Below are 11,515 nucleotides of genomic sequence, written 5' to 3' on the forward strand. Positions count from 1 at the left end.
GAAAAGTATGAGCTTAAGAGCTTCCTCTTTCAGGATTTACTTTATTGGCTGGAGACCCTGAGCCCACTTTGCTGCTTTTCATACTGAACATGTTGTCGCTTTCCTAGAAAGGCTCAACTTCAAACACCCTTTCAGGTTAGAACACAGCTGCCTGATCCCATCTAGACCTGACAGATGCCTGACCTTTCTGCCAGACATAATTCTTTTCCTATCCTATTTGTCTTTTCCTATTGGGGGAGGTCTAGGTTGGATATTAGGAAAAACTTTTTCACTAGGAGGATGGTGACACACTGGAATGCGTTACCTAGGGAGGTGGTGGAATCTCCTGCCTTAGAAGTTTTTAAGGTCAGGCTTGACAAAGCCCTGGCTGGGATGATTTAGTTGGGGATTGGCCCTGCTTTGAGCAGGGGGTTGGACTAGATGATCTCCTGAGGTCCCTTTCAACCCTGATATTCTAGGATTCTATATCATCTACTATCAACTACTGTTAAATAACATGTGTATGTTTGTACACGTAAGCTTTTTTTATTCTGTTGGGGTGGGAGGAAATGGGTTGGAGAGGTAGGAATGTAGGTTTGTTGTTAACAAGTAACATTACTTCCATCATTAATGTCACCACCCATATCAATAAGTTGTTTTTATTTCTATTGAATTTTTCCTTTGAGGATCTCAAAGCACTTCACAAACACTAAGTAAGACTCACAATGCTGTGTGATGGGGAAAGCGAGACAGAAGTTTAGGCCCAGATTCTCAAAGGTAGTGGCAGAGATAGGAAACCTACAGTCTATTGCTAAGTCTATAATATGCTATAACTGTTACTGGATTTGGCTAGACATTCACTACCACTTTTAAAAACATTTGATAGCACTATATGCTGAGCACCTATTAATAAATGGGCCCTAGGTGCATGCTCTCTGAATCTTGAATTTCCTTTTTATTTAGATTTTGCAATACCCAAAACTCTCTCTTGTCCCAATGGGAAGTTTCTCTCTCCTAACCTCCTTGTTGGTTCTACAGTCCAGTCTCCATTTCCTCAACCTTCAAAGGTTCTGTTAGAATTAGTAGTAATATAGGGTACCACCAGATACTAACTATAAATTCCTTTATTAAATCCAAAGGCCAAATGGCATTTCTACAATTGCTCTAAACATGTCTAAAAAGCCTAAATAATAAGCAATCACTACATCCAAAGAGTAACAGACATTCTTAAGTGTTTAAGATATGAATGGACTAAACCTAGAGGTGCTTACTCTCGTGTTGGTTGGTTCCATCTTGATCAGGCAGGTATTATCAATGAACCCTTTAAGTGTTTGCCCTTTTTATGCCCCTTAACAAAGAGATGCCATTGCCAATTGCTACATTTAGCTAAAATCCAGAATTTGCTTGGTTTGGAGTCGTTGCTGGTTCAATGCCCACAATCCTTTATTATTAAGTAGCCCTGATAACTGGGATTTCTTCTTTCTTCTGTTTTGTCAATTACCTTTCAGGTCCAGTTTTTTGAATAAGCCATATTCTTTCAAGGTTTTCCTACAACTATTAATGGACCTGCAGTTTGCAAGACCTCCACAAACATATATTATTTTAAAACTAATTTAACCTTTTATTTTACTTAAACTACAAAACACATTTTTCTTCATTCCTGCAAGCTCCCACGCATATTCTGTCTCCGTATAAGTCTCTTCCCTGGCACTAGGCCATCTGTATTATTTCATTTGTCTCTGTCTGTCTGTCTCAACCTCCTTCCATGATCCTTTACGCTCTTATTACCCAGTCAAGACTTTGCTGCTCTTATGGTACATGCTAAGCTGTCTACTTAAGAATCCCATCACATTGTATCTCAGTACCTCATAATTAGAACTAGCTGGAAAACTGAATTCCCCTCATGAAAAACTTCAAAAAAAAATTGGGGAGGGGGAGGGAAAATCATTCTGAATAGGGATAAAAAGGCTGAAAACTCATAATTTTCATGGGATGGAAAGTCTAAAAATCTGTTTCAGAGGAACTGACACAACAAATATTTGGCTTCCTCCCAGCTCTGTTCCTAACCTTTAATGTATTTACCCTCTCAACACCCTTGTGAGGTGGTAGGTAAATGCTATTCTCCCCATATTACAGATAGGGAATCAAGACACAGAGAGGCTGTGACTTTCCCATGGTCACACAGGATATCTGCGGTAGAGCAGGGCCTCCTTTGGCCCATGGTAGCATTTTAAGTACTTGGACTATCCTTCTTGTCTTCATTCTGACACCAGAACCCACAATGAGAGCAGACGCTGTTAGATGAACTTAGCAAACATGTATAGTTATTTTTATTATTACTGAAAAAATTAAAGTAGTGGTGCCCATCTCAGTGATTTTGGAAAGACTGAGATTTGTGAATAAACTTCAAATCCATGAAGTCTGATTGAGTTTGAAATTGTTTAATGCAGGGGGAGGAGAGTCTCAGGGTTTTTTTGTTTTGTTTTGGGGGAAGGGGGATGAAGGCGGTAATTGTCTCAAGGACTAACTCCTTAGAGTTTTGTAATGCTTCCCATGACCTAAGGGTCTGAGCATCTTCCACATGAAAGCAAAGCGAAGTCCCTAGTGGACTTCAAGGAAGCTATTGTACTTCTCCCTTTTCAATGTAAAACTCTGTTGGGGGTAGGGTTTTTTATTTTCCTTTTTTGGTTGGGTGGGGTTTAGGGCAGAAGGGATGTTAGTGATATGTCACTCCTATGGTGGACAGGGTCTTCCAAGGGTTTTGCAGCATTCACTAAACACAGTAAGACTAGATTTGCCTGGTCTCCTCTGGACATTTGTTGCGTAGCTGCTCAGCTCCCTTAGGCTGAGAATGCTTTATCTCTTTCGTGCCATCTCATTTGCTGTCACACGAAGCATATACCTTCCCATTCATGATTGCATAACATCCCTGTGGCAACAAAAGCAATTGCTTATGTGAAAAAAAATTAGCAAAATATTTAAAAAAAAATCTTTTAATATGACTTTAAGCAGTTGGAAGTAAAGGGAGACTGCACCATACCACTATTGACTCATGGCAAGTCTGAGAAACACTGATTAATGAAAATCCTCTACCGGCCCTAATGTAGAATTTTATTATTTTTTTTTAAAATCCTATTTGCAATAAGCATACAAGGATTATCATACAGAGTCTTTTAAAAGGTACAAAGAAATATCTGCTTTTAACATACAGTATTCAACAGTGCATATTTTCAACAATGAGATTGCTAGAGAGAAAGAAAAGATGCATACCTCCAGAACTTTAACATTTTATTGTTTATACAAGTTATAAAAATAGTTTATTTTAGCAAAATAGCACATTTTGCAAACAAATGTGGATTTTATACAGAAGCTAGATTTTTTTCAAGTACAAATTAGAAAGGAAACACTTCTGCTTGAAGAACAATTACTTTAAAATATAGTAACAAACGCCTTAAAGAACATTCAGACATACATTCCGATTAGTTTATAAGTAATCAAATAGTATGGTCAAATACTTGTTTAATAAACCTAGTCAAATCATATTTTGATTTGTCCTTTTTGCAGGCACTTTTTGTATGTTTGCAACAGATTCAGTGGCTATGATAATGTGGAGTATGGGGGTTTAATTTTTAAAATGATCATTTAATAAAATCTGATTGAGATCGGCTTCTGTGTCTTACCAATGAGCCTCTGGATAAAACAGATGTATCTAAACTTGAATAGCGAAGTCGATACAGGGAAAATAATTATAGGGGTTTAAATTAGGTACACTTAAATTAATAAATTATGAATAATATACTCATATATATAGAAAATCAATATTTTCAGTGGGAGTGGAGGGTGTTGGGCACCTCTTGAAAAAAATTATTTTATGTAAGTGTCTAAATGTGAGTTTAAAGTATTCAGTTTTAGACATCCAAGTCTGTGCATGCTACAAACAATGCGTGACTGACTTAAACAGAATTGATAAGGCACACAGACAAGTTCATATGGAGTAAATACAGTAAGCATCCTAATAAATTTAGTTTTCACTCCTCAGTTGTGACTCCTAATTGTTAAATTCATACATGTCTCTTGAAAACTAAGTGTCATTACGTTGTCCACCATCCAGATCTTTCACGCTGATTGGAGAACCCGTTTATCAATAACAACTCAGTTTTGCATGCATGTATGCACGTGAGTAGAGACACTGGGGAAGATCCTCAGTTAACAAATTGTCAAAGAACTTTAATGGAGCTATGACAGTTTATACCAGCTGAGCATCTGCCCCACTGAGTTCAATAGTACTCACATGCATAAAGTTATTCACACCTGTCTGCAGAATTGGGGCCTGTGTCTATAAAATCTTACCAGCATAGGCTTTAGAGGGCAGGTACTGTTTATGTAACACAGAGCCTAATGCACTGCGGTTCAGATTGGAACCTATAGGTGTTACAACAATGCAAATAATATTTAATAATCGAAACCCTTGGCCCAGTCCTCTTGAAGTGAACGGTTTTAATGAGTAAGGACTGCAGCATTTAATGCCACATTAAGTCCTATTCAGTGTGGAGTATGTCCCTTCCACGCCGCCCCCCCCCTTTTTTTTTAAAGCAGAGGGCTCCCATTTTGTCATTGACTTAAATGGAAGCAGGAGCAAAACCATCCTGTATAAGTTTGACACATAGCACATAAATACCATGGATGTGGGATCCCATTTTAAAAAATACTGTAGCACTGTGCAAATCACTTGTTCATGAGTTTCTTCAAGTAATAAGCTTTAAGTTAACATTACATTAAAAATAGTGAACCACACCTTTCAATGTTGATTGCCTTTAAAAACTTAGAAATGCAATCATACTAAATGTAAATATGCTACATTTGCCAGGAGATTCTATTAAAAATTAAATGAACATTAGTTAAGATGTTTATGAAAGTCCAAAATTACTATTTTGTTCAACTTCTTTATGAATTTCTGCAATTAGAGAACATTTCTAAGATAAAACAAACCTTAAAAAAGTGTTTGAAATTGCAGTTTTTTAAACATTTTATCACTTACAGTATCCTAATGGAAGATACAACTGTTATATAAGTGAATCTGTTTATTTCTGTTAAAGGAGCTAACATTTGATATAGTTTTATCATGTTTCAAGATAATCTACAGTACAATCTAAAATAAAGATCTGCTTTCAAAACTATAAAAATGTAAATTTAAAAAAATTTACACATTCAGTTTAAGCGATTACAAAACCATTTGAAAAACAAAGCAAAACTTTGGAGGGCATATTTGTAGAAATCTGCACTCAAAAATAAATGTACAGTCTAAAAATGTGAATAAGTCCCATTTTACAGAAAACATTGATCAACACCAAAGCAAAAAAGTTAATCTGGCAGCGGTTTGAATTACTACACTGAAAGAGTGCTAAGGATGCAGTAAAGATAACAGCGTACTAAAAGCAGGAAATTCAGACCTCACTCCGGAAAGCACTGAAGCACGTGTGCAACTTGAAGAACATGAATAGTCCCATTGGAATCAGTATTTTGTGGATCAGCCTCTTTGAGGAGAAATTTCCTACAGCTCCTGTAGGTACAACAGAACGTGTCTTAAAGTGGCACTGAAAAATGTCCGGTGGGGGGAACATCAGGAATTCAAAGTTCCAAGACCAAAGTAATGAGGTCGCCTATATGTTTTTTGGTGTGTCTATTGGAAAAATCTGCAGAATTTGCTCTGTATGTGTTGGGTGGGGAGCGAGGTGAAGGAAAGTCAACTACACGATAAACATCTCAACAGCTACAGCCTGCCTTTCCTTATCCCACCATATTGGCTTTGACATAACAGCAGAGTGCTACAAGAGGGTGTAACCAACCAGGAGAATTGGTGACCTGGTAGCGGTGGGAAGACAATTATTCTGTGCAGCAAACATAAGCCTTTCTCAGGATGGCATAAATTACTCTATTGCTTTAAAATTCCATAGGGGAGGTATATAACACACACAGTTGATATTTTTAAAGGTACATACAATGTTTAGGAGGGCAGAAGACGCTTATTTAGGGACTGTTAACCCCAGCTCCTTGGAGTCATTCTGTGCGTCACTAGCTATGTCTGGTTTTTTTTTTAAAAAAAAAGCTTAATAAGTCCCACAGAGACTGGGTGCTAAAACTTGTATCCAAATTCAAAAAGTGGGTAAATCTTACCATTTTCTAAACCATCCATTGTAAATTGACCTGGATATGGAGATTTAATATTTTAGCTGCTTTTTCAGTTCTCATTGTGCCCAAACTGGGAACCATGACAGACCTGTGCTTTTTAGACTCCATTTCAAATAAAGTTTTCAAGTTCATAAACTAACAGTGATAAATGACATCAGTGATGTAAAGGCACAACTTGGGAATAACCTAGCTGACAAATTTAGAGAGCCTGGGGGAAACCCTCCCTATTCTGTGGGCTTAACAAGAACAAATTTAGAAAGATCCCACACTATTTAGAGGACTGGCACAGCACACACTGTGTATTATGAAAAAAACATCCCTGGCACAGCACTTCTCAGCTTTCCTGGGTACTGACTGAGATAGTGACTTCCTCCCATCGTGGCTGTTTCTTTAAGAGGCATTCTGTTGTACTGCAGCTCACCCTACACCTAGGCACATGTCCCTTTTAATTGTGATTATCCTGGCTTTTGGGTGAGCACCTTAAAATAATCTCAGTGTAATTTCAAAGACCCTCAACATGTCAGCTGCCACTTTCTCTCACACAGATGAGTGTACAACTGTACAGCCCAATACTGGTTCAAGGCATAGAGGATGGCGTGTTATGACAGCTTCCATTGACAGGAGACGCTGTGTGGTTTCAAAGCTCAAGTTTCATCATGTGACATAAGTTGAGGAGCCATCAAGATCAGGGCTTGGCTGCTTAGGTTAACATTTCTTGCATTAAAATAGCAGCCACACCAGGTGCAACTGTCCCCACAGTGTTCAGTTTCATTGGCAAAACACCATGAACCAACCTGTCACAATGTAAAACAAAGTGCACAGCAGTGGGTTTTTTATAGTTTAAAAAGTAGTTTTTACTGTTGCATAATTTCAGTGTAAACATTGTGAATAGAGACGTTATCTAAAACAGTTCTACAGTCAGTGCAAGATTTGTGCAAGCTTCTCATCTGATTCAATGTCCACTTAAACTTTAAATAGACAAGTTTTTCTCCCCTTCTCTGTTCTGTAAGAGGGGACAGAAAATATATATTAGAAACATGAACACAGAAGAAGGAAAATCACTTTCTCCCTTAACTTGGCATCTATTAATATTATACCCAATTTAACACACACACAGTCACACTAAACATAAACATTTAACCCTTTACCTTCCTAGCAATTATGTCATTAAACAGTGAACATCACATTTTAACTATTTAAATTGTTACAAACTATGAAATATACCAGGAAATACAACAGTGGAGTTAAATGAAAATAGCCAGGGCAGAACAGATTTCTGAAACTGCTACTGTACTTAGGGAGTGAAGTGAAGACACACAAGTCTCTAAACGGTAGACCAAGGTAAATAGTTTGTCATAGTTAACTGATTTTCTTGTCCCGTCCCCCCCCGATTTATATACTTTGTGGAGCTTGGAATGTACAGGTCATAGAGCACAATTTTTGCTTACAGTAGATTTCTACTCATATAAGCAATGCTTACAAGAAGTGAGTTCATCATAAATTAACACAAGCATCAAAGCTGTACCCAGAGGGATTTAGAATGTTCTGCCTGTGAATATGTGTGAGGCTGTCCCTTCAGTGAAAAGCTGACAGTCTTTGCAGCGGGTATGTTTACAGTACTGAACACGCTGTAGATGCTAAGCGTATAATATCAGGTCTCCCTGTCTACCCCGCTATCCCAGGGAAGCCAACAGGAGGATGGGCTCTGGGCACATATGGGCAGCAGAACGGTGGAGTCTAGGTGGTTGCTGTGGCTGGGAGATTAGTTTTAAAGGTGTATGGGGTGGGTGAGAAGGGGACTCTCCTTGCCACACACACAGGCCTCACTGGGGCAGTGCCAGGATGCAAACCAACGCCAGCCCCTTGGCGGCAGGGGGGAACCTCCACTCTACCAGCCGCCCCTGGGATGGCCGGGGCAGCACTCAGCCCCTGCTGCGTGCCAGCCTTACCAGCTTCCTCTGGTTACTGAGGCAGAAGGTGCAGATGGGCCGGGGAGCCGCGGCGGTGCTGCCGCCCTGCAGGCGGGGCTGGTACTGCAGGCAAGGCTGCTCCGCCCCCTCGCCCTGCTGCAGGAGCAGCACGTTGGCCAGGTGCGCGATGTAGCTGGCGGCCAGGCGCAGCGTCTCGATCTTGGAGAGTTTGCGGTCGGCCGGCTCGGTGGGGATGAGCGTGCGGAGCGCGCTGAAGGCGGAGTTGACGCTGTGGGTCCGGTCCCTCTCCCGGGCGTTGGCCGCCTGCCGCTGCTTGCTCAGCCCGCTCAGCCGGGGGCTCTTCCGCTTGCGCTTGCCCGGGCCCCCGGCGGGGGGCAGGGACTTGTCCGAGCTGCTCTCGCTGCTGCTGCCGCCGCCGCCGCTCTCCGGGTCGGATGCGGCACCCCCGCCGGCCTTCATGGCGCTCCCGCCGGCCCCCCAGCCCCATGACTTTTATGCACGGCAGCTGCCGGCTGGCCGCCGCGGCCCCGGGTCCCCTCCAGCGGCGGGGCCGTGCTTTGAATGGCTGCTGCTTTTAGCTCGGGCATGTGGCCGCGCCGTAAATAAGGCGAGGAAGGTGGAGCTGCGGCCTCAGTGCTCCGGCCCGGCAGCCTTGCACCTGTTCCCCCGGCTCCGCGCGGCTCGGGCAAGGCGCCCCGGGGGCATTCCTCGGGGGGAGCGCGGCCACCGGGGCAGGCCGCCCCCCGCCTCGGTCCGCGGGGCGCTCTCCCGGGAGCGCTTCAGCAGGCTGGCTCGGGGCTGCGAGGAGCGGAGCGCCCCCGGGACGGCCTCGTCCGGAGCCCACAGCGGCTCAGAGGAGCGGGGGCAGCGAGCGAGGGGCTTCCTGGGCCCTTAACGTGTGCTCTGCTCTTGGGGGTGAACAGCGGGGCCTGGGCACATCTGGGGGAGGGGGATTCACTCGCCCGGCCAAATCTGCAACCAGGCATCGCCTTGGCAGGACCTGACACTGCTCCTACAGACCCCTTCCCGGCTGGGTGGATGAGCGCCTGTCTCCCTCTTCAGGTGCTGCTTCTCCTACAGCCAATGAGTGCATCCGATGAAGTGAGCTGTCGCTCACCAAAGCTTATGCTCAAATAAATTGGTTACTCTCTAAGGTGCCACAAGTCCTCCTTTTCTTTTTGTGAAACAGGAACGTTAGGCTCCGAGGCAGTTGCAAACTATAACCCTCTCCAAGGCCTGATGCCAATAATAAGAGTAGGTAGTATCTATCCACATGGATCCAACTGAAGGATCAACCCACTATGCAAATATGTTGTTTAGTTTTATTATGGGATATTAATATGGAGTAATCTCTCTGAAGAATAAAGGACATGCTTTGCTCGAGTACATTTTCCAAATTACTGTTGGTTTGGAATGGACTAACAGGCACTCCAGTGCTATTTCTTTCATCAGTTTTCCCACCAACTATTAGACCAGTGTTTTTCAACCTTTTTTTCATTTGCGGACCCCCTAAAATTTTTTTCAGTGGAGGTGCAGACCCCTTTGGAAATCTTAGACATAGTTTGCAGACCCATGAGGGTTCTGTGGACCGCAGGTTGAAAACCACTGTACTAGACGCACATATAAATTCAAATCCTGATTCAATTTAAAATGCAGAGCTACAGCAACCAATTTACTTATTAAAGGTCATCATATTCTCTAGTTTATTTTGCCTCTTCTCTCCATAAAAGTTTGACAGCCCCTCTGCACTCAAACTAACGGTACAGATTTTCCCAACTGAGTCATCTCCACCTGATTAAGCAGTGCTAAATGACTGTTTTATGTAGCCACTGGAGTTTATTTTTGTTGTTGTTGGTTGAATTGGAAAGATGGATTAATATTCAGAGTTGGATTCGTAGTCACATCCTTTTAATCATAGGTGCATACACTTAGAATGGACAGCTGCTTTGCCGCTCTTGGCTGGGAGTCATGTCCTCCACAAATACAGTTAATGCATATATGTGGTCTCTTGACTGTCAGCACTCAAGTCCATCTGTTAGAATGGCATGGTGCCTGCTTAAAAGTTGGTTATGCCCACAGGGAAGGTATAGGTGCTCGGCAACAAATGTGTTCATGTGAGCAGCTTACAGAATGCTTAAAATAGTATGTTTTCTGCAGAAAGTTCCTTTTGTGTGACAATGCTGCAGTGGTGCCTCAATTTGTCAGTGGGTCATATCTGTTGCATGTGTAACCCACACACCTCCTTGGTGTGGGTGCTCTGTCCCATCTAGTGGCACTGAGACCACTTAGAGATTAATGAGTCTCTTGTACAGCCACTTGTAATGCTGAAAGACCCTAGTCGTCGGCGGGCAGGATCGAACCTGGGACCTCTGAAGCTAAATGCATGAGCCAAAAACCATATGACCCTTAGCTAAGGCTGCAGAGCAGACTCATTAATCTCTCTAAGTGGTTTCGGTGCCACTAGATGGAACAGAGCACCACACCCTGTGTGGATTACACATGCTTTCATGTATTAATAATGGAATGATTTTATGGTGTGTGTTTCCATTTTCTTTTTGCTCACTGGGAAATGGGTGCTCAGATGACCAGTCTCTAAAATTGACAATCCAAGTATCTTATTAGGATATAACATACCTTTGTTCTCCTTTTCCAGACTTTATACTAATGTGGATGAATATTTGAAACTAGCATTCTTCTAAGTATTAATGAAAAGTGCATGCAATGTGTTAAGTTTTTACAGTTGTGAAGATAGTAGTTATCAGGTGAAAGATGGCAGGTTTTCAAAGGTGGAGCTTCTTAAGGGTTGCTTCAGCTCCAGAAAGAGATGGTTTATTTTATTCTAATTTCATTGCTATGGCTATTGTACCTTCGACTAAAGAATCTGCAGCAGTGAGGAAGGGACAATCACAATAGGGAATGCCCCTGTGACAGGAGAACCAGAGACTCTTTAGGTGTTCACAAAAAGAAAAGGAGTACTTGTGGCACCTTAGAGACTAACCAATTTGAGCATAAGCTTTTGTGAGCTACAGCTCACTTCATCGGATGCATACTGTGGAAAATACAGAAGATGTTTTTATACACACAGACCATGAAAAAATGGGTGATCATCACTACAAAAGGTTCTCTCCCCCACCCCACTCTCCTGCTGGTAATAGCTTCTCTAAAGTGATCACTCTCCTTACAATGTGTATGATAATCAAGGTGGGCCATTTCCAGCACAAATCCAGAGTTTAACAAGAACGTCTGAGGAACAGTGGGGGGCGGGGGGAGGAATAAACAAGGGGAAATAGGCTTGAATAGAGCCTGGGAATGGTTGATTCATTATAAATAGTAACCTAAGTTAATTGTATCCAGTTTGCAAATTAATTCCAATTCAGCAGTCTCTCGTTAGAGTCTGTTTTTGAAGTTTTTTTGTT

The 11,515-nt window shown here is 42.1% G+C and overlaps 1 protein-coding gene across 1 annotated transcript; it reads right to left on the reverse strand.

The window, feature by feature from the left end:
• Nucleotides 1-3,251: 3,251 nt before the first annotated feature.
• Nucleotides 3,252-8,645, reverse strand: LOC102931296 (transcription factor 15-like). Its single transcript, XM_007057482.3, has 2 exons — nt 8,118-8,645; nt 3,252-7,171 (listed from the first exon to the last, which is right to left on the reverse strand). The coding sequence occupies exons 1-2, from the start codon at nt 8,556-8,558 to the stop codon at nt 7,139-7,141; spliced, it is 474 nt and encodes a 157-aa protein (XP_007057544.2). The 5' UTR covers nt 8,559-8,645; the 3' UTR covers nt 3,252-7,138.
• Nucleotides 8,646-11,515: the final 2,870 nt, after the last annotated feature.

This window comes from Chelonia mydas, chromosome 11 (genome assembly GCF_015237465.2).
Source record: "Chelonia mydas isolate rCheMyd1 chromosome 11, rCheMyd1.pri.v2, whole genome shotgun sequence".
Lineage (NCBI taxonomy): Eukaryota > Metazoa > Chordata > Testudines > Cheloniidae > Chelonia > Chelonia mydas.

Bases quoted from the DNA above. Each gene is read 5' to 3' on its own strand.
- LOC102931296 (XM_007057482.3), bottom strand. From the start codon at position 8,558: ATGAAGGCCGGCGGGGGTGCCGCATCCGACCCGGAGAGCGGCGGCGGC. The intron at 7,172-8,117 runs GTAAGGCTGGCA...CCCCTCTTACAG, and splicing joins TCAGTAACCAGAGGAAGCTG to AACAGAGAAGGGGAGAAAAA.